This window comes from Symphalangus syndactylus, chromosome 1, assembly GCF_028878055.3.
Source record: "Symphalangus syndactylus isolate Jambi chromosome 1, NHGRI_mSymSyn1-v2.1_pri, whole genome shotgun sequence".
NCBI classification, from domain to species: Eukaryota; Metazoa; Chordata; class Mammalia; order Primates; family Hylobatidae; genus Symphalangus; species Symphalangus syndactylus.
The window spans coordinates 127,432,367-127,454,909 of NC_072423.2; the positions used below are offsets into that span (position 1 = coordinate 127,432,367).

Sequence of the window (22,543 nt, forward strand, 5' to 3'; positions counted from 1 at the left end):
AAGGAAATATGCAGTTCCTTATTTTTTCCAGACTGTCTTTTCAATTCTCTCTGGATTAGTTGCCGTCTAGGCCTCTTGCTCAGCTATCTTCTTGAGATTCCCATTTGCTGCTTTCCTGGTTTGAATCACTCCCTCCTGGATCCTCTTTCTCTTACTTTGCTCTTTTGCTTTGCTCATACACATTCTTAAATAAATTCCTTAGAAATTGTGTGTAGGAGTCAAGCTTTTTGAAACCTTACTTGTCTGAGAATGTCTTTATTCAGTAAATGGCACAGATTTCGTTTAGGCCTACAGACTGAATTACTGTTCCTAGCACTTTTCATTTATTCTGTGCCTGGTATTTGGCCCATGAGCCTCTGAAGTTTTCATCTAACTAATTCACTTCTTTTTGTTTTCCAGACATTATTTTAAATTCTCTACTCCACCTTTAGTCAGTCTTCACCCCTGTTTATTGTTTCTTTCTTTCCATATTTGTGGGTTTTTCATTTGTGAGGAGGTGAGAAAAAGAATGGGAACTGAAAGCATTGGCTTATTTTTTCCTCTTTTGTTTTTGTTTGTTTTAGAGACAGGGTCTCACTCTGTTACCCAGTCTGGAGTGCAGTGAATGATCATAGTTCACTGCGGCCTCGACCTCCTGGGCACAAGCAATCCTCCTGTCTCATCTTCTTAAGTAGCTAGGACTACAGGCATGTGCCACCATCCCCAGCTAAATTTTGTGTTTTTTTTGTAGTGAGACAAGTTCTCACTATGTTGCCCAGACTGATCTCGATCTCCCGGCCTCAAGCAGTTCTCCCTCCTCACCTACCCATGTTGCTGGAATTACAGGAATGAGCCACTGCACCTGGCATTTTTTCCTCTTTATCTTGAACTAAGAACTTAAGAATGGGTATTTTACTTTAGATTGATATTTGATAAGTATAGGGTTTTTCTCTCTATTAAAAGCAAGATTTTAACCTAAGATACCAAAAGTGTTAGCCCCTATACTTCAGTGAACAAAGAGAAAAATTGAGTTTTACTGTATTGTACAGTATGTTAAATATTTTTATTTGCAGCATTTTTAGTTTAGTAAAATACTATTTGCCCTTCTAATTTCATACAAACTAGAGGACCATATTTAAGAATTTAACTGTACTCCTGGTAATGCTTCAGCAAGAGTAATTTCTTTTCAACCTTAGAAAAATTTAAGTTACTGATCAGTCTTTAAGAAAGAAAAAAACAAAATTTTTTAAGATGTAAACTCTGTTCTGTTTTCTCCCTTACTGTGCTGCTGTTGCTTCACACCAGCCCGAAGCAGTCGTATTCCTCGACCAAGTGTGAGTCAAGGATGCAGCCGGGAAGCTAGTCGGGAGAGCAGCAGAGACACAAGTCCTGTTCGCTCTTTTCAGCCCCTGGGTACGTATTCGGGCAGGTGTTATGTGCATTGCTTATCCATTGTGTTATCACTATCTGATAACTTCAGCATACCTGGGATTTAGCTTTCTTTGTCAACAGATCTTTCTCTCTACCCCTTTTCTGTCATTTTGAGGAAAGGAAATTACATGTTTGGGAAATTCCTTTGACTTGATTTACATGTCTGAAATGAATATGTTAGTCATTGTATTAACAGATTGCCTTCATAATCAAGTAAATGTCACACAGATTTTAACTTCAGAATATTGAAGTCTAGATCTTTCTTAACAAGTAAACCTGCAAATTTAAAGATATTTAAATATTTAATCTCGAGTGAAATGCGGACTAGTTTGATAAAATACTTTTGTCTTTTTCAGCGGAAATGTTAACATTTCAGCTTAGATCATTTAACTTAGGTTACTAAAAAGAATGCCACAAAATAATATCTGAACTACTTATTAATGGTAGGGATTAACATTTTTATAGTATTTTACAGTTTAACAGTCATTTCCTATGAGCTAATGCTCTTGTCACTGCGGTAAAACTTGTTTGTCCCCAACTGTGTTGTAACCTTGATTGTAATACTATATTTACCTCAATTATAAAAATATTAAATGATTTTTTAAACATTCAATATTAGGATAACTGGAGAGGTACAGTTTTGTATGTACACTGAGAATCTTTAGAATTTCTGCGTGATCCTTCAGCATTTTAACTAGTACTTTGTTTAAATGCACAAGCCTGTAGCTATTTCAGATTTTTTTTTTTTTGAGACAGAGTCTCGCTCTGTCACCCAAGCTGGAGTGCAGTGGCATGATCTCGGCTCGCTGCAAGCTCTGCCTCCTGGGTTCACGCCGTTCTCCTGCTTCAGCCTCCCGAGTAGCTGGGACTACAGGCGCCTGCCACCACGCCCGGCTAACTTTTTTGTATTTTCAGTAGAGACGGGGTTTCATCATGTTAGCCAGGATGGTCTCGATCTCCTGACCTCGTGATCCGCCTGCCTCGGCCCCCCAAAGTGCTGGGATTACAGACGTGAGCCACCGCGCCTGGCCAGATTTTTTTTCTTTAACACAGTGCAGTTTACTGTAATACTTAGAAGGTTGCTCTTCGGACTTTGGAATGCTCAGGGAGAACATGGTTCTACTTATCCAGTGGAATTCTTATTTCCTCAGATACATATAGTAGTATAGAATTTCTTTTATTGTTGTTGTTGTTGTTTTGAGATGGAGTCTTACTCTGTTGCCCAGGCTGGAATGCAGTGGCACGATCTCGGCTCACTGCAACCTCTGCCTCCCAGGTTCAATCAATTCTCCTGCCTCAGCCTCCTGAGTAGCTGGGATTACAGACATCCACCACCACACCCAGCTAATTTTTCTATTTTTAGTAGAGATGGGGTTTCACCATATTGGATCAAGCTGGTCTCGAACTCTTGACCTCAGGTGATCCACCTACCTCAGCCTCCCAAAGTGTTAGGATTACAGGTGTGATCCACCGCACCCAGCCAAGAATTTCTAGTGGTTAATTTCTCATTCTCTGGGCCATTTGGCTCAAATATAGTAGGCTTTTTTGTACTGACCCAGAAAACTCCATTAAAGCTAGAATCACAGGAATATGCTCAACCCTTGTTTGTGTTCCAGCCCCAGGTGCCAGAGAGTTTCCCTCTTTCTTTTCCCTCTGTGGGGATGTGCCAAAGTAAAAAGAACTGTTCCACATCACTAATGCTGTGTGTGGCAGGTACTTTGTCAGAGATATTTTTAGTTCATATGCAATAGAGTTAGTCTGCAGAATGTCTGTATGTGTGTATGTGCATGCGCACACACATATACGTGGCGCATCCTCATTGATATACATTTAAAGAAATGAAATAAATCCTACATGTGTATAAAATAATCATGCCACTTTCAGGAGTGGAGGGAAGTGGAGTTGGGTGTGTGGTGGTTTAAGAATGTATGTTATAGGGTCAGGTGGCCTGAATTCATTCCCCAGCTACGTAACCTTTCTATGCCTGAGTTTCCTCTTCTATAAAACAAGGATAATAATAGTGTGTACTTCTTATGATTGTTTTGGAGACTCATAAATGAGAAATACGTGAAAAACTCCCTCAAGGCAGTGCTTGACACATAATGAGCACTCAATTATTATGGTCATCATGGTCATCATCACTGCCACCACCACTGCTGCTGCTATTACCACTCTACCTCTTCCCCCTGAAACTCTAATCACTTACCCTAGAAACAGTTAAATTACACTTCAGTGGCAAGGATCTCAGATTTCTTAATGGTACAGGCACCTGCATTTATATAATGTTGATATTGCAGGTTACTAGGAAACATATCAAGAAGAAACCAAAATGTCTTTCTGAACTTTGTAAACCTGTACAATAGTTAGAGATTAGAGGACCTTTATAATCTACTACTAATTACTGTAAAAGTAAACATCGTTTCATATGCCAGTTCTTATTTTGTCTAGTCATTAATATTTTAGATTCATCTCAAAGCTTCCATTTGACAATTTAAAATTACTTAAATTTTAATATTAAAGGAAACAGTTTTCCTGATTCTCATGAAAGTTCCTATTTGCACTGAAGATAACTAAACCTTTTAGTTATAGTTTTAGAAGAATTGGCTTTTTTATGGCCATTTTATTTACATATGGGTACTGCATAGCAAAGGCAGCAGATTAACCCTGTTTGTTTTGCAGGGATGAAAGGTAGCATTCCCAGAGATTAAGTTGTTCTTGCTATTCCCATTCTCTGCTACATTTGCCTACATTCTTTGATCCTTTCTATTATTTGTTTCTTTGGTGGAATCCCCTTGTTGTTTATGACTGGATATTGTTATTCAGCAGATGAATCACAAGTTTAGCCTGAGGGCCCTAAAGCATCAGAAATAAATTAGAGCCGAGCAAAGTTTAACTTCTGTGGAACTTGCACCTTTAGTTTCCATGTATTTCTGGAACCAAGATATTTTAAAGGCTTACTTTATTTCAGACACCTGTTATCTTCATTCACAGGTAACTATTGATTCTGTGAAGTGTTTCAAAGATTTTTGTCCACTAGACATTTCTAAATTTGTTCAACTCCTCCTCATCATTTTAGAAATTATTTCTGTTAGGTAAAATTAAAACTAACAATGTATTTTAGTTTATTTTTCTAATGATACCAGTCACCTTTCGGGGCTAACTAAACATTTTGTGCAGCATTCTCTTAGTTTACGTCCTCCTTTCTTTCAGTCTTCCTGTTTATTAAGGCTGTCCTGTAGCAAACAAAAGTGACTCATGTTAAAAGTATTTTTAACTGCTCTAATATATCTGAGGAAGAATAACTTTCTGAATTAAAGTAATATATTTTATTAAATATTAAAATGCATTTTTGGCTATTCATTTCTGTATGTAAGAGAAAAGTTAACTTTATGGTGTTATGCAAAATATGCTAAATTCAGATTTTAGAGCAATATATAGGGAGATATGTCACAAATTTCTACATTTTGGTTAAATTATTATTATTTTTTATATTCAAATGTGCCTTGATATTTAAATAATATACTGAATGCAGAATTTATGTTATGTGAACCATTATGGAAAATGTTAATGTTAACAAAATGAGGTGTATTGACTTATGAACCATGTAAATTAAAGATGGTACATCTACTGTTTAAGGGCAGAGGAATTAAAAGACTATAGATACTGAAGTGTATCACTTACTAGTAGTGTGGCTATAATCAAATTAATTAATCTCTCTCTGGGCTTTAGCTTCCTCATCTGTCTTAGTTTGTTCAGGCTACTGTAACAAAATAACATAATTATGTACTTTTAAATGACAGAAGTTTATTCGGCATGGTTTGGGAGACTAGGAAGTCTAAGATTAAAGAACCAGCAAATTTGGTGTCTGATGAGGACCCATTCCTTTGTTCACAGATGATGCCTTCTCATTGTGTTCTCAAATGTTAGAAGGAGCTAGCTAGCTTTCTGGGGTCTCTTTTATAAGGGCACTAATCCCAGTCATTAGGGCAAATTGGCTCCCAAAGGCCCCACCTATCTCCTAATACCATCACCTTGAGGATTAAGATTTCTACATATGAATGAAGCAGATGTTGTAGAAGGTCAGTCAGTTAGACCATAGCACCATCTGTAAAATTGAATAGTAATTTACTGCCTCATTGGATGTCAGAATTAAAGGAGATAAGATTTTATTAGTTACTAGTTACCATAGTGGTTTTTTTTTTACACTATAATGTTCGTTTTTTTGTTTCATGCTTGTACCTTCAACATTTCCTTCCATTTGAATACTTCTTTTGTCTCCTGTAGGCCTGTCTGTCCACTTAGGTGTAAGATGTGTTTTTGTGTCAGGAATGATGGTGCAATGCTAATGTTCCATTGCCCTATTTGGCAATACTCTGATCATTAACTATAAAGAATAACACCAGTGTTAACTAACTCTCCTTGCCTGACAGTAGTGCTGCCACTATTCCTTGTTTCTGTGGTAATAGATGAGGTTTGTATGGTCCTGTTATTCCAGCCTCCAGACACCATTCCAGATCAACTGGTGCCCTCTACGCCCCCGATGTGTATGGGGCCTCAGGTGAAGGATGAGTACATTTTCACTATCATCTGGCATTCATCTCAGATTTTATCCTTTTCAGTTTCCATTAAATAATATTCATGTTTTAATATTGATTTGTTTTTATTATTTAAATTTAATTTGTTGGAGAATAAACTTTTTTTTTCTTTTCTCCCAAGTAACGTTTTCCCCTTTAGCAACTGTATTGAGCATTTTTCTCACTGGTATATGGACATTTTTTTGTATAACCTGTTGTGTCATTTTTAAATACAGAATTGTTTTTATGTTCTCATCTTTGTGTGTATGTTTAAAAAAAAAAACCAAAATGGTGGATGAAGTGTTTTAATTGTAAATGATGGTATAGAAAGCAGTTGAGGGGGAGAATTCATCTCTGGTTTGTCTCTGTATACCTCAGAATGTCGGGCACATAGTAGACACTTAACAGTTATCAAATGGATGTCTCTTAGTTGTAGAATAAAACCAACTTATCTTGAAGGAGAGGAGATAATAATTAGAGCTTATTTTCCTTGTAAATTTCTAGTGTGCCTTCATGATCTCCCTAACCACTATTGGTTGAGGATTGATCTTTGTCCTGGGTTACTCTGTGATTCACACATATGGATGATATTTGCGTGAACCGATAGAGCTGGATTACAGCCCTTAGTCTGCCAGCCATGCTTTCTTCTACCTTGTGGTTGTAAATAAATAGCGACTGTTCTTTATTTTTTACACATTGTCAGTAATTTTAATTGTCTTTACCCTTTTATTTTGCCAAAAACTAAATGTGCCCAGAAAATACAATATTGCTTTTAAAATGCTTTGCCCCATTGGTTTTTTTTCCTTCCCCCGTAAGGGTCTTAAAGTTTCCCAACCTGACCCTGTTATATTTATGACTCCTTCAAATCTATTTTCCTTCTTTTGATGAATTAGGTCCAGGTTATGGGATCAGCCAATCAAGTCGACTGTCATCTTCTGTTAGTGCCATGCGAGTCCTGAACACAGGTTCTGATGTGGAGGAGGCGGTAGCAGATGCCTTGGTACTCTTCTCCATTTTCTTATCATTATAAATGTTCCAATTATGAAACTATTGAATGAGTAAGCCAGTCTATCCATGTGGGAAAGGGGATGGGGAAAAATCAGTGATTAAATCTAAAGATAAAATGTGGGCAGTGTAAAAAGCAGAACAATATAATTAATTCTTGATCCTTATTAATCAGAATTTTATACCAGGGCCAATATTACTGATGGGCTATCAGAAATATATAGATGTCTTTAATATGGTAATGTGTTTTATACACTATAGTATACTTCAGATAAGGGAGATAAATTATATAAATATGTACACTTAAAAGCATGTAATTTCAACTCTAGCTTAAACTTTGGTATTTAGGGATTATTTTACTTTGGGGTTGGATTTTGTTTAGTCTTTCATCTGTGTTTTTTGAACTAAAAGGAAGTACAACCTCAAGGCAAATTATAATTATGATATAATTATATCTTATAGTTAGATATAATTCTTTATGTCTGACACATTAAACAGTGAGATTTAAAAACATATTCTACAGATCCATGATAGCTTGTCAGAAGATTGCAATACATATATCATTGTTGTTATTGTCACTTAAAATTATGTAAGAAGTAGCATTTTAAAAAATGTATATAATTGGCTTTGGCTAATTTCCCAAGTCAATTCAGTATCACTTCCTCTTTCAAATTATGATATTTATCCTATGTTTGAGAAACATTTACTCAGTTTCTTACCCAGAACTTGTAAGAGGCCTCGTCTTTGTTTTGAAATTTAAAAAAAAAATGCTTCCTAAAATCGTAGATCCCATCTTAAGTAGTGTTGATATAATACAGTGTTTGCCGCATAGATTTGAAAAGGCAAGTTTTTAAAAATATTCATTGGTAATAGCTATAATTTATTGAATATCACATGTGTAGTTCTGTGCTAACCATTTCACTGTGCTGAATTTTTCCCGTTACTTCGGCCACTTGATTATTTTTTATAAATTAATTAAGTAGGGATTTTGTTCTCTTCAGCATGGGATATATTGATCACATCTTGTTCTGATGATATTAAATTAATCAGATGTTTTTGATTTACTATTCCTCATCCCTGTATCTCAAATCATGTTTTCTGGGTTTTTTTAATTGGATAATTTACCAGTTAAATTCTGCTTACATAAATGTTATGAATTGATTGGGTTATTCTTGAACTATTACTTAGAACACTGAGATGGTGTGTTTGAATTATATGAGGAATGTTTAACTACCAAGGCTAAAGTTTGACTCCCAGTAATCTGATTCTGAATACTTCCATTACTTGCAGAGCACAGAAGTTCCACTTACAACTACCAGTTTTTAGGAAAAAACTTTTCAGCTAGTAAGCCTAACTTGTGCTGGAGAAAATCATAGAAATACACTTAACTTTGGTAATGACAAAAGGATCCAAATAGGAGGAACATTTAGGTTTCTTTGAGAAAACTGGTTATGGGAATATTTTTTGTAGCATCACTATTTCTCTTTGAACCAAAGAATATTGACAAGATTAAAGACACAGCCTGCTATTAAGCAGTTCTTTGTACCTATGTGTGAAAAAAACGTAATGTTTCTGATCATAGGCATTGTTAATGCCTACTACTTCACTGTGCTGATTAGCAAAATGTTCTTCATTATTTTCAATTTTTCTCTTTAAAAATTTACTGCTCTCAGCTCTTAGGAGACATACGGACTAAGGTATAGACATTGCTATTTTCTGACATCTTATGATACCATAACTTTTTTTTCTTTCATCAATTTAACAAATGATGGTCTTCTATTAAAAATTAAAGTAGAAGTAAAATCCTTAGACATATACATCTATTTTTCTGTAAATATGGTTATCAAGAGAGAGATACTGCTTGAATAATGTCCTCTGGAGGTGCTCATTCTTTCAGCTTGACTACTTCATACAAATGAAATGAGGTCATTCACTCTGAATTATTGTATTTAATCTGTTTTATAGACATCTTCACCACTCATCAGCCAAAATTCAAATATCAGATAACATAAAGATTTGTTTTCAACTCTTTTAAGGAAATCTTAAATAAACTATTTATTCTTTCTCATTTCACTTGAAATATGCAAGGTATAACTGACATTTATATATATTAAACAAATAAGATTTAGATGTAAAGAAATCAAAGGAATCTGAATATGCTTTCTTATATTTATTGAAGTAAACAATATAGATACATTGTGAAAAGCATAGAGGGCTCTCAAGGAGTTCGCCTCCTTAAAATAATAGTAGACTAAATAGTTTTTCATCATTCTTTGTATTTTATTTCTCTAGGAGACATGAGGGTTGGGTACAAGGGAAGGAATAGTGGCAAGAGAAGTGGTAATGGAGGTAAAAGGAGAATAAAGAAAAGATAGACAGAAAAAAATGGAACTTTATACATGGAAAATGTTTTTCTGATCCATTAACTCTTTCTTTAAAAAGGTAATATTTTCTTCTTACCAACTCAAATTTCTAGTATAGTTTCTGTTCGTTTACATTCTAGTAGTTCTTGGTTTTTCATGAAAAGGGGAAAGGAAAAACTCACAATTTTTAGCACTTCCCACTTTACATATCTGAACTTCCATATAGTATTACTCTGCTTCTACCACTTCCCATAGTTAAGGAATATTTTACCTTCTACTAACTTCTAAAACTTGTTTTCTGAAGAAAAACTAAATACTGACATTCTGTTGTTACAATGATTAGGAGCATGCTTTGCACTGATTTTAAAACAAAAATCAATCCTTTTGTGGTCAGTAGAAATTATGAAATACCGATATATTCTTTTGGCTACTGCTAATGAGATTCTTGATGTATAACAGAAAAAACCAGCTCGAAGAAGATACGAATCATATGGAATGCATTCAGATGATGACGCCAACAGCGATGCATCTAGTGCTTGTTCAGAACGCTCCTATAGTTCTCGAAATGGTAGTATTCCTACATATATGAGGCAGACGGAAGATGTGGCAGAAGTCCTCAATAGATGTGCTAGTTCCAATTGGTCAGAAAGGAAGGAAGGCCTCCTAGGTCTGCAGAACTTATTAAAAAATCAGAGAACACTAAGGTGAGATGCGTTGTCTTAAAATGATTTTACTATCAGGTTAGTGCTTTTTGATTTGACTTTGTTTCTATAACACTTTAGAGATACTGGTATAGAAACAGACCTGTCCTGAATTCATATGGTTGCTTCAAAGTGTTTTTCCAAAGCTTCAGTCTTTTAGGACCATCTATACTTTTATTTACTAAAAAAAAAGAAAAAAAAAAAATTATTCTATTTAACAAAACATTTTAAAAGGAAACTTTTTATTCACACAGAAATTAAGTTTAAAATGTTATTAATTTTAATATTTAATAATAAAATGTACATAGTGATAAAACTGACTGGTTTATTAAAATTTATTTCTGGTAAGTTTTTCAGTGAGAAGAATGTTTATGCTTATTTGGAAATGAAGATATATTCTTAGTGTGCATGTAATATGTGAATTTTAGTGTAATACAAAGTTGAGTTGGAATGAATTTCATTAACAACAGATATTTGTTAATATTTTGGGTTTGGGGTTTTGTTTCCTTTACTAATGGCATTAGCTTGTTTTTTCCCCCTACTTGCCTTGTTGTCCTTGTCTGTGTGATGTTTTAAACCTATAGTTCACCCCTTTGAGAACCTAACTTCAGATATTTCATAGGTTTAAGCATGGTGGAATGTACAGGGTTACTTCCTGACTTGATACCTGTGAAATAAGAGTTTGATGTACTTACTTCCTGTGTATTTATTTTAGGAAGTATTAGAACTACATAATTTAAAATAAATGTTTCTGTATTACCTAAATATATTTTCATGTGTGCATATCACACATCATGAATCACTGCAATCCACCGTCATAATATTGTTCCCAGCCCATCAAGATTAAGTTAATACTAGATTCAGCGTGCCATTTTAAATGGCAAGGGAGTAGGCATAGTTTAGAATGATTTTAGCCCGTAAGTATAGCAACATTTAAGAAAACGTCTTAACACCTAAAAGGATAGAATTCATGTGTTGGTTATTTTAAATGGCAAGGGAGTAAGCATAGTTCAGAATGATTTTATCCCATCAGTGGCAACATTTAAGAAAACGTCTTAACACTTAAAAGGATAAAATTCATGTATTTGGGAATGCCATATGTAAAATTTACCCTGTCACACTCCATTAATGAAGGATAATTGTATTTCTCTTCTTAACTTTTAACCTTTAAGATAGTGTGGGTTACAACAGAATAATTGTTGTATTTGGTAACTTTGTATTTAGCCATGACTGGTAAATCCCACAAATTTCTCAATTTTTATGGCTGATTTTATTTATTGATTTCATTGTTGTTTCTGTTTTTAAAGAGATGAGATCTCACTTTGTCACCCAGGATGGAGTGCAGTGGCACAATCATTGTTCACTGCTGCCTTAAATTCCTGGGCTCAAACAATCCTCCCATGTAGCTGGGACTACAGGTGTGCACCAACACACCCAGCTGATTTTTTTTTTTTTTTTTTTTTTTTTGGGGACAGTCTAACCCTGTCGCCCAGGCTGGCATACAGTGGTGCAATCTCAGCTCAGTGCAACCTCTGCCTCCCGGGTTCAAGCAGTTTTCCTGCCTCAGCCTCCCGAGTAGCTGGGATTATAGATGTGTGCCACCATGCCCAGCGCAGCTACTTTTTTGTATTTTTAGTAGAGACAGGGTTTCACCATGTTGGCCAGGCTGGTCTCAAACTCCTGACCTGCAGTGATCTGCCCACCTCGACCTTCCAAAGTGCTGGGATTACAGACATGAACCACCGTCCCCGACCATTCCAGCTGTTTTGTTTTGTTAAAAATTTATAGAGACAGGGTCTTACCATCTTGCCCAGGCTGGTCTTGAACTCCTGGGCTCAAGCGAGCCTCTCACCTCAGCCTCCCAAAATGCTAGGATTATAGGCGTGCATTAATATAAAACATATGCAACCTAACCTTTTTTTTTTTTTAAAGAAAATTATATGTAAAGTTACTTTTACATGACTTCTTGCTACAGCAAGATATTAATTAACTGCTGTATTATTTTGGCAGTCGAGTTGAACTGAAAAGATTATGTGAAATTTTCACAAGAATGTTTGCTGACCCTCATGGCAAGGTATGTTTTAGTATTTAAGATTATTTATTTTTATAGGGTATCATTTGTATATTGTCAAAGCAGAAAAACTGTAGGCCATGTTTATTTTATTGTCCAAAAATGGCAGTAATATTTTCAAACATAATTAAAATTGTTTGGTATCATACATAATTTAGAAATTAATCTCTGGTAACTATGTGAGCTTCTCCAATGATAGATGGTCTAAGACTGAAAATTAAAGGGGATACAGTTACAACTCATGTAATTTAGTCAAGTTGGTGTATTTTGTGTTACTAAGACTGTTTTAGTGTTTGTAAAAGACATAATTGGGGTAAGTTGAAAAAGTTTTTAACATTTTATTTTGTTTTCGTCTGTGATTAATTACAGCATTGATGTAAATATATTTCAATTTTGAAATAATAATTTTGTAGAAAAGAATAGTCATTAACACAAAGGCACAAAATGTGGTTCCAGCCATAGTTTGGTAGTAATATAAGAGACATTTCTTACATTGAAGTAGTCCATAAAAATTTTCAGAACTTTATTCATTTTTAATGTTGATTAAAACATACTTATTTAAGTACTTATATGTAATCTGCATGTGTACTGTGAAATTTTGATTTACCTTGATGCATAGTACTGTTATAAAACTGTGGTCACATATTCTGTTTCCAGCAATATGTTTGATAATGGTGAAATCTTCCCTTAGGATACCAAATGTCTACAGGAGACTTTCTAACCTAAGTGAGAGGGAGGTGTGGCAAGGAAATAAGAAAAATATTAATGAATTCCACTTTTTACTGTTTCTTTTTATTGTCTTTACTTTATTGTTGCACATCTCATTTCCTCCTCATTTTTTTTCTATTTTTAGTATTTTCATTATTTACAACACTACTTAAAGATAATGAAATCCCACGTTGTACGTAAACTAAAATCCAGCTAAAGATTTAAATCCAGTGGGGGGTATACTTAATTATTTAAATAAATTGCTTATACTTTAAAACAATATTTTCAAAGATTATTCTATCAGAAGTTATATTTATTTGAGGGTAAAATATCCCATTAAAAGACAAAGAAGAAAATACATTTGGTAAGCAGTTTACTAAAATCTTTTAAAGTTTCTAACTTATAATTGAACATGTAGATAACTATACCATTCTATATAGATATTGCTATCACTGATTACAGCTGTAAGTCTTACTTTAATGTAAAAATTTCTATAAATCCTGAACAGATGAACTGTTGATATTTTTAGTTGGCAATATAAGCCCAAGGACAAGACAGTTATTTGGGTTAACTTGTTTTATTAAACATTTAATTAATAGTCTATTCAACTTTGAAATACATAGTTATTAAGCATCTTCAGTAATTCCTGCTACTGGAAGAATATAAGACCAAAGCTAGATTATTTCTTGAAGTCACAGTTTTTGACTTTTTGTTAAGTCAGTGCAGTTTGGTTGGATGCCATGATATATAGTGATAAAGACAAACATTTTTGAAAAAGATCAAATAGGAAAGCTGAGTTTAACATTGGTATAGGAACTTAACTGAGCACAAATGTTTGGCCTCTCAATACGTGTGGAGAACCAGCTACTATTTTCCCTAGGATTGCATCAGATTTCTCTTCTTAGGGCTTTATAGCAACATAAAATTCTTATCTACCCATCTGGTTTGTTTGATTTTGCTTTTTGTTTTTTAGTCAGTTCTGTGAAGCCAAATGTAATGGGAAGATTTTCTTATTTTTGTGTGGCCATTGATTGTCCATCAGAGACTCTGTCAATAATGTAATTCATTAAGGATAAACTAGACATGTCACCATCCTGTGCTGAGTTAAAAATGTTTGAGTTTTTGCATTGTATTCTGATATTTTTAAAATAGCTGCGCCCCTCCCTTTTTAATGTATTTTTAGACCAACAATTCCATCTTCAGAATCAAGCAACTTTTTTTGATATCTTCTTTCTCAATGCAATTTTGTTCTATATCGGACTCAGCCACTATTTTCTGTAAATAATGTGGCTTTGCAGACCATCATGGTCTCTGTCCCAGCTACTCAATTATGCCATTATAGCATGAAGGCACCCTTAACAGGCAATAAATAATCAAATGTGTGTGTTGGGTTGCAATAAAACTTTGTTTATGAACATTAAAATGTGAGGGGGTGTGTGTGTGTGTAATTTTTTTTTTTTTTTTTTTTTTTTTTTTTTTTTTTTTTTTTTTGAGACAAGATTTCTTTCTGTCACCCAGGCTGGAGTGCAGTGGCATGATCTTGGCTCACTGCAACTTCCGCCTCCCGGGTTCAAGCGATTCTCATGCCTCAGCCTTCCAGGTAGCTGGGATTACAGTCATATGCCACCACACTCTGCTCATTTTTCCTATTTTTAGTAGAGATGGGTTCTCACCATGTTGGCCAAGCTGGTCTTGAACTCCTGGCCTCAAGTGATCTGCCCGTCGTGTCCCCCCAAAGTGCTGTGATGACAAGCGTGAGCCACCATGCCTGGCCATGTGTTTATATAATTTTCATATGTCACTAAATAGCCTTTTGATTGCTTTTAAAGCATTTTTTAAAGTGCAAGAATTAGAAATAGCTTGCAGGCCATAGTTTGCTGACCCCTGTCGTATATGATCTACTCTTTGTCGTTGACACTAAAATAGAAACATATGTTCAGGAACCTATACCCTTGGAAGCTGAAATTATTTGATGTCTGTAATTTGATAAATGAACTTTTTTTCCTTCATATACCCATATAGAAATAAGTAATCACAATATCTGTAAGACAATAATTTAGACCATAAATCAGCAAATGTATAATTTAAAGCCTTTTAGTATTTTTTGTAAGTGAAGCAGTACAACACATGTTGTACTGCAAAATGGTAGGCTTTGTTTGGACATTATCTTGAGGGCAGTGAGCAGTCACTGAGTAGACAAGACGTACCTTTTGGAAGGATTACTTAAGCAGTGTGAGGGAAAATTTAAAATAACAAGTATGGATAGTGGAGCTAGATTGCTTGGGTTCAAATTCTACCTCCAATTTATTAGCACTATGTACTTTAATTATTAATTATTAATCTGTAAAACAGTTAATAGTAATATCCACCTCATGTAAACCCTTAGAACATACCGAGTACCATATATACGTTTTTTAAAAATCAAATAAATTTTTTAAATTAAGAAGTTTGCGGCAGATTTTTATTTTGACTGCTCTGGACCCATTTTTTCCCCCTCAAACGGAAGCAGTATCAGTTGCCAAAAGCCATCCCATATATTTCTGGCACTTGACTCTGGAAAGAACTGCCTTCACTGTGGTGCATGCTTTGAATTGGCATTTTATGGTATTTGTAACACTACCTCTTGAATCATACTCTTGAGTCTTGGACAGCAAGGGTAGGAATTTAATCTGTGGCTACTAAAATGAGGCACAGTTGAATCTCCTGACAAGCATTCTAGGCAGCTCAGCTGCCTGCAGTCTTTAGATCAGGAGACCATAACACACATCTTACCTAGGGAAAATAAAAAGTAGTAGTATAGTTACTTTTATTATTTCCAAGCAATAGTTGTTGTTTCAAGCCTTCACAGAAATATTTTAACTTGTGAAAGTATTGCTTCTGAGAGGAGGAAACAAAGAGAAAAGAAAGGAAAAAATTCTATACACTATGCTTTGGAACCAAATGTTGGCCCCGTTCAGAAGTGGGAGTATGTGTCTATTATTCTTGGATTATTTTCAGATGTTTAACCTCAAGGATTGGTAGAGTCTGGAAAAGAAGAGTTTTTGTCTTTAGTTTTCTTAATTTCCCTGGCAAGGAGGTACAAGAGAAACAAAATCATATGTTCTTCTCCCATACTATTCATTTAAGTCTTGTTTTAAAAACTATTTTGAGTTTATCATAAAGCTTTGAAAAACATTTGTCACTTTTATTTTCTAAGTGTTTTTCTTCCATACAGGAACTTTGCATTGATGGCGACTAATTTGTGTGTTTTTCTTTTTTTTCTTTTTTTCTTTTTGCATGCTGTCCCCTGTGTTGGAACTCTCAATAGAGAGTAAGTTGGTTCAATATTTGTTGGAAACCTAACTTTACTGCATGACTGTGAAATTAACCCTTTTTCTCTATTTTCTCTCCCGAAGAGTTCATGCAGTGTTGGAACCTTTGCAATCCACGAAATGCTATTTGCAGTTGTGCAAACTTATGATTCTGTTTGGAGATATGCTTTTTAATCTACTAATTAATCTAATTTGATTATGTTCTTCTGTTCTATAGTTGATGACTGGCACACCTAAGATATAAGGGAGTTAAAGAAAAGTCTGCCTCAATTGTAATAGCTTGAATATTTTAATTCTTTCCCAACAAATTATGAGATATGTGGGATAATAAATTGATTCTATTGAAGATTGCTTCCATTGGATTATTTAAAAATGATTTTCTGAAGTTTCACAATTTTTAAAAAAACATTTAACCCCTACCTTCCCACAAATGACAAAATGACATTTTATTAATGTCATTCCATAAAAGCAAACAGAGTGGATTATGGAATAGTAATTATCATCTTTGTCTTCTGAAAGAAAATGTGAATCACTAGTATTATATTAGCATAGCCACTTTCCACTTTGTTCTTTAATCATAGATTAGAAAATGGGAGCATATTAACATCTGACAAGAACCCTTTGCATTAGGGCAGTCAAGTAAGAAATTTTGTATATAACTTTCAATAAATTTTGGATATGGATAATGAATGAAGATAGATAGGTATATATGTATGTATATGTAAGTACAGTTGACCCCTGAACAATGAGGAGGTTAGAGAGGGACACAGACCCCTGTGCAATCGAAAAATCTGTATATAATTTTTAACTCCCCAAAACATAACTACTAATAGCCTAGTGTTGACCAGAAACCTTACCAATAACATAGTCAATTAACATATATTTTATTTATTATATATATTATATACTGTATTTTTTTTCTTTTTTTTTTTTTGAGACAGACTCTCTTTCACCCATGCTGGAGTGCAATGGCTTAATCTCAGCTCACCACAACCTCCGCCTCCTGGGTCCAAGCAGTTTCTCCTGCCTCAGCCTCCTGAGTAGCTGGGATTATAGGCATGCACCACCACGCCCGACTAAATTTGTATTTTTAGTAGAGATGGGGTTTCTCAATGTTAGTCATGCTGGTCTCGAACTCCCGACCTCAGGTGATCCACACGCCTCGGCCTCCCAAAGTTCTGGGTTACAGGCATGAGCCACCGCACCCGGCCTATATACTGTATTCTTATAATAAAGTAAACTAGAGAAAATAAAATGTTCTTAACCAGTTGTGATGGCTCACGTCTGTAATCCCAGCACTTTGGGAGGTTGAGGTGGGCAGATCACCTGAGGTCAGGAGTTTGAGACCAGCCAGGCCAACATGGTGAAACCCTGTCTCTACTAAAAATACAGAAAAATTAGCCGGGCGTGGTGGCGCTGGCCTGTAATCCCACCTACACAGAAGGCTGAGGCAGGAGAATCACTTGAACCTGGGAGGCAGAGGTTTCAGTAAGCCGAGATCGCACCAGTGCACTCCACCCTGGGTGATAGAGTGAGACTCCGTCTCAGAAAGAAAATAAAATGTTATTAAAGTTATAAGGAAGAGAAAATATATTTACTTACTAATTATTAGGTGGAATGGATCACCATAAAGATCTTAATTATTGTCATCTTCACCTTGAGTAGGCTAAGGAGGAAGAGGAGGGTGTTGGTATCTCAGGGGTGGCAGAGGTGGAAGAAAATCCACGTATAAGTGGACCCACACAGTTTAAAAGCATGTAGTTCAAGTGTCAGCTGTGTGTGTGTGTGCATATGATCATTTACTAAGTGCCATTGATAGGATATAAGCATTTTTGAAAAAATAATAGTACAGGCCAGGCACATGGCTCACGTCTGTAATCCTAGCACTTTGGGAGAATGAGGTGAGAGGATTGCTTAAGGCCAGGAGTTCGAGACCAACCTGGACAACAAAGGTAGACCCCATCTCTACAAAACTAAAAAAATTAACTGGACATGATGGTGCATGCCTGCAGCCCTACCTACTCAGGAGGCTGAGATGGGAAGATCGCTTGAGCCCAGAAGTTTGAGGCTGCAGTGTGCCATGATTGTGCCACTGCACTGTAGACTGGGTGACAGAGTAAGACTCTGTCTCAAAAGCAATAACAACATTTTAAAAATAGTACAATTTCTTATGTAGAGTACAGCAAATACCATGTCCACATTTTTATTTAGCTACTCACATTTTATGTAACCAAAACAAATTTCTACTTAGGAAACTCAGAGAAGTCTTCTTGAAGAAAATGGCATCTCAGATCTTAACAGAACATAAGCTTTGGATATGTCAGTGTGGGAATAAAGGGCTTATTCGAAGTAGCTAGCCTGAGTCCAGAAAAAGAAGTGGGAGATGTTAGAAAGTTTATAGGAAATAAAACAAAGTTAATCTTGGCTAGAATAAAGGGAAGATCTTACCTTGCATTGAAGAAAAAGGGTTGGCTACCAATTAGAGGGTAAATTTCACTTGATTTCATTGATCAACTTTTTATTGGGTTCTCAGCATCTGATAACCTTAAGCCTGGTTCTAGTTCTAATTGGTGACACACAAGTCTGTATAAAAACATAGTCTTTATTTTCAAATGCTATGTGTTAGAGATGGGAAAATAACATAAATACAGAAAAAGCTAAATAGCACCATAAATAGTTCGTCCCTCTGTGAGTTCTAAGTCAGGAAGATCAGTGGCCCTGACTTGCAGTCCAAGAAGTTTCTTGACTAGGACTTCAGTAGTAAATTCTATAGAGAGTCACATACGGTGTGTAAATGGAGTGGGGATGTGTTAGGAAATCAGGGTGGATATATGACATGTGTTCAAGGATAAAGAGTTTATGTTTCCAGATAGCCCAAGATCAATTTGGAGTTAGAAACTTGTCTAAGTATTTTAGACATTATCTTATAGACAGTGAAGGGACAGTAAAGGATTTTGTTTCCATCCAAAGAGTCATATCACAATCCAATGGTGACAAAGAGACATGAGTTAACAAACTACAGCCTGCAGGCCACATCTTCCCTGCTGCCTGTTTTTGTGAATAAAGTTATATTGACACACGGCCATGCTTATTTGTTTATGTGGTGTCAGTGGCTGTGCTAAATGGCAAAGTTGAGTAGTTGTGATAGAGACCATATGGCTTGCAAAGCCCTAGGATATTTACTCTCTGGTCTGTTACAAAAATGGTTTACTGACCCCTGGTATACAGGAAATATAAAACTAAAGTCAGGCTACTACAGAAATCCAGACCTGAGGTCAGAAAGGCTTGGTGCCTTTAGTTATGGTGTGGTAAACAGATTTGGAGAAGGCCAGGAAAAAGCTGTTCTAGATGTTCTGAGACCTCATGGGATAGACCAGAGAGACTGTGTCAAGTAGGTCACACTTATGATGAAAAGAGAATCAGGACATGCAAAAGGAGAATTCCTGGCAACCAGAAAGAAGGGAAGTAAGAGGAAAGCAGTGTCAATTTACAGAACAGCCAAACATACTAAACTTAATGAAGAAGATGTTATACATCATGATTAGAAAGTAATTGGAGGGAGCAATAGGATGGAAGCAGAGAGATAATTTCTTGGGATGACTTCTGCATCTGTAAGCAAAGGATTTCGGTAGAGAATAAAAGAGTAAAGATAGTAGAGGAGACCATGTTTTAGAGAGCAAGAATATAAAGTAGAAAGATTAGCCATAAAATGAAGAAAATCACTTCTTTCTTGGATAAATTAGAAGGATAGGTATAGAGGAAATCAAATTGAGGGAAGAGTCAGTGGAGAATTTCATGTTGAATGACAATAACAAAGATAAGTTAGGTCATCTGGTAATAGAGTGGGTAGAGCACAACTGAAAACCAAGTGACCTAGCTTTAAGTCCTGGCCTAGCTATTAACCATCTGTGAAACATTGGGCAGGTCATGTAATTCTCTGCTTCCCTGTTTCCTCATCCATAAAATAGGAGATTGACCTAGGCATTCTAATGTCGGTGATTTTCAGAATGGGTTTTCATATAGGAAAGCTTGAGGTTGTAATCTTCAGGAGCATAGACAAGTGTTGAAACAAGAGTGAAAGTGAACCAAAGAATAGGATAATGGTGTCCTAGTAAATGAGCTTTGGGGGAAAGGCAGGAAGCTCTGATATGTAGTGTTTGCCCATTTCTGAGATGTAAATACTCCTATCCCATGGTAGATTTCAAGCTACCAGCCACTTCACAAAATTCCTGAATATTTAACAATTGACTCTCTAGACAGGTGCAAACTGATGCCAGCACATCACTGAACAGATTTGCTAGGTAACAGTAAGAATGAGTACCAGATTAGTTACATGCATTTGTCACAGACTATGTCTAGTGAAGTTCCTTGACAATATTCCTGGCCCTCAGGAGAAGGCCAGAGACAGTTTAATGAAGCAGTTGGCCAAGTTTGGAATCTAAGAGAATCTAAGTTCTTGGGGGATTATGGGGGTAGCGGTGGGACGAGAGTTAAAGGAATCCACACTGTGAGTAGGAACAGTGTTGAAGCACACACTGCCTGGGGACCAGAGAATACTCAAAAATTTAATTATAGTTTCTGCTGTTACAGGTATAGAGCGTCTTAAGCAAATAGCTAAAGTATATTTTTATTTTTAACTCAGTTTAAATGTTGAAGCTTAATTATAATTCTGATAAAGAAAATCCTTCATTTCTAAAGAGAAAAAAAACAAAGAGTTCATCTATAACTGTATAAAGGGAATTCAAGAAATAAATATACATTGAGAGCAAAACCCTTAGTTCTCAAATTAACATATTTACTTTTTGAGATTAACTTGAAAAGTTAATAATTTTAAGATTTTTTTAACCCATAGTTTTTAATCTATGATCAAAATGTTTATTATGATTTGTCCAGTAATACATTATGACTGACAGTTTTTTCTTCTTTACCTGGAAACTAATTTTCCAGTATGGTGTTGACTATCTTATAAAGAGATACAGCCTTGATAAAGGTCACTTTTCATAAGTATTTTAATGAGCTACATCATTTATAAACATTAGCTTCCCTTCACTGTAATAATTTTTTTTGTAACTTATAAAAATGTTTAAACAAATAGATTAATATTGGAAGTAAGTAAAAAACCCATAAATGGGTATGGAGATTAATAGTATGCCATCTAGGACTTTTTAAAAATCACTAAAATTTAGATGTAGACATTCATCTTGGATTTATTTTAGATGCAGTTACAGTTATCTCAAATCATTTAAAATTACCATTGAGGCAGTTTTAATAAATAATATATCCCATACCAAATTATTTGTGACAATTGTCATTTTGAGAAATCTGAGGATTCTCTAATTAGTCTGTTATGCCAGATAAATTTTATACTTTAAGGTCATTGTAGTCATCTCATTTACTCAATGCCACTCTTTGGAAAAGCTGAGAGTTAGTGAAACTATAGTTTTTTTCCCCTACATTTTATACAAAACGGATTTCACTTTAACCAGTTTAAGCTGTGGCATCATTGATAATATTAGGTGTGCCAGCCATTGTGGCCAAACTTTCTTTACCAAGTGATGCTGCATGGAATAGCTAATTGTCGAACTTCTGCAGAAGTTGGATAACAGTTCACATGTACTCTTGTATCACAGAGTCCAATGAAAAGCAAGAGAGATTGTTTTTCCGCTTGGCTGCCAATCGCTGTGCCTCTGATTCCTGTGTTCCTTTCTATATTCGCTTTGAATTGAACATAGAGGTCAATGTTTCCTCTTTTTTTCTCCATACCTCTCCCCTTTATCAACTGTAGGTATTCAGCATGTTTTTGGAGACTCTGGTGGATTTCATACAAGTCCACAAAGATGATCTTCAAGATTGGTTGTTTGTACTGCTGACACAACTACTAAAAAAAATGGGTGCTGATTTGCTTGGATCTGTTCAGGCAAAAGTTCAGAAAGCCCTTGATGTTACAAGGTAATATTTTTTCCATATATTTCAAGTTAACCTGATAATAACTAGGAATATCTAACCCCTATTTAATAGTTCAGATTTCTGAGTCCCTTTGAACAATTTAGACTGCATGGACTCCATTTGAAGATTGTTAATTATGCCCATTCATGTTGTATATTTAATGCAACATTTTTCCTTAGGTCAAGGCCTGCATTTCTTTTATAAAAATTGTATTAATATTGGTTGAGTAGTTCAAGGTGGTATTTTATCTTAATTGATATATCAGCAGCTGGGCATGGTGGCTCACACCTGTAATCCCAGCATTTTGGGAGGTTGAGGCAGGCAGATCACTTGAGGTCAGGAGTTCGAGACCAGCCGGGTCAACATGGTGAAACCGTATCTCTACTAAAAATACAAAAATTAGCCAGGTGTGGTGGCAGGCACCTGTAATCTCAGCTACTCCAGAGGCTGAGGC

The 22,543-nt window shown here is 35.4% G+C and overlaps 1 protein-coding gene across 50 annotated transcripts in view; it reads left to right on the forward strand.

Moving 5' to 3' along the window:
* The window catches only part of CLASP2 (cytoplasmic linker associated protein 2), a 223,721-nt gene that overhangs the window by 132,598 nt on the left and 68,580 nt on the right, over positions 1-22,543 (forward strand). For 21 of the 50 annotated variants that reach the window (XM_055284306.2, XM_063612518.1, XM_063612529.1 and 18 more), the window contains 5 exons: positions 1,285-1,392; positions 6,878-6,984; positions 9,812-10,056; positions 12,064-12,127; positions 21,929-22,092. In XM_055284306.2, the coding sequence (XP_055140281.1) occupies positions 1,285-1,392; positions 6,878-6,984; positions 9,812-10,056; positions 12,064-12,127; positions 21,929-22,092 (688 nt within the window). Of the gene's footprint in view, positions 1-1,284; positions 1,393-5,905; positions 5,969-6,877; positions 6,985-8,662; positions 8,687-9,811; positions 10,057-12,063; positions 12,128-21,928; positions 22,093-22,543 lie in introns of all 50 variants that reach the window. The other 29 variants (XM_055284138.2, XM_055284210.2, XM_055284144.2 and 26 more) reach the window with 3 other exon arrangements.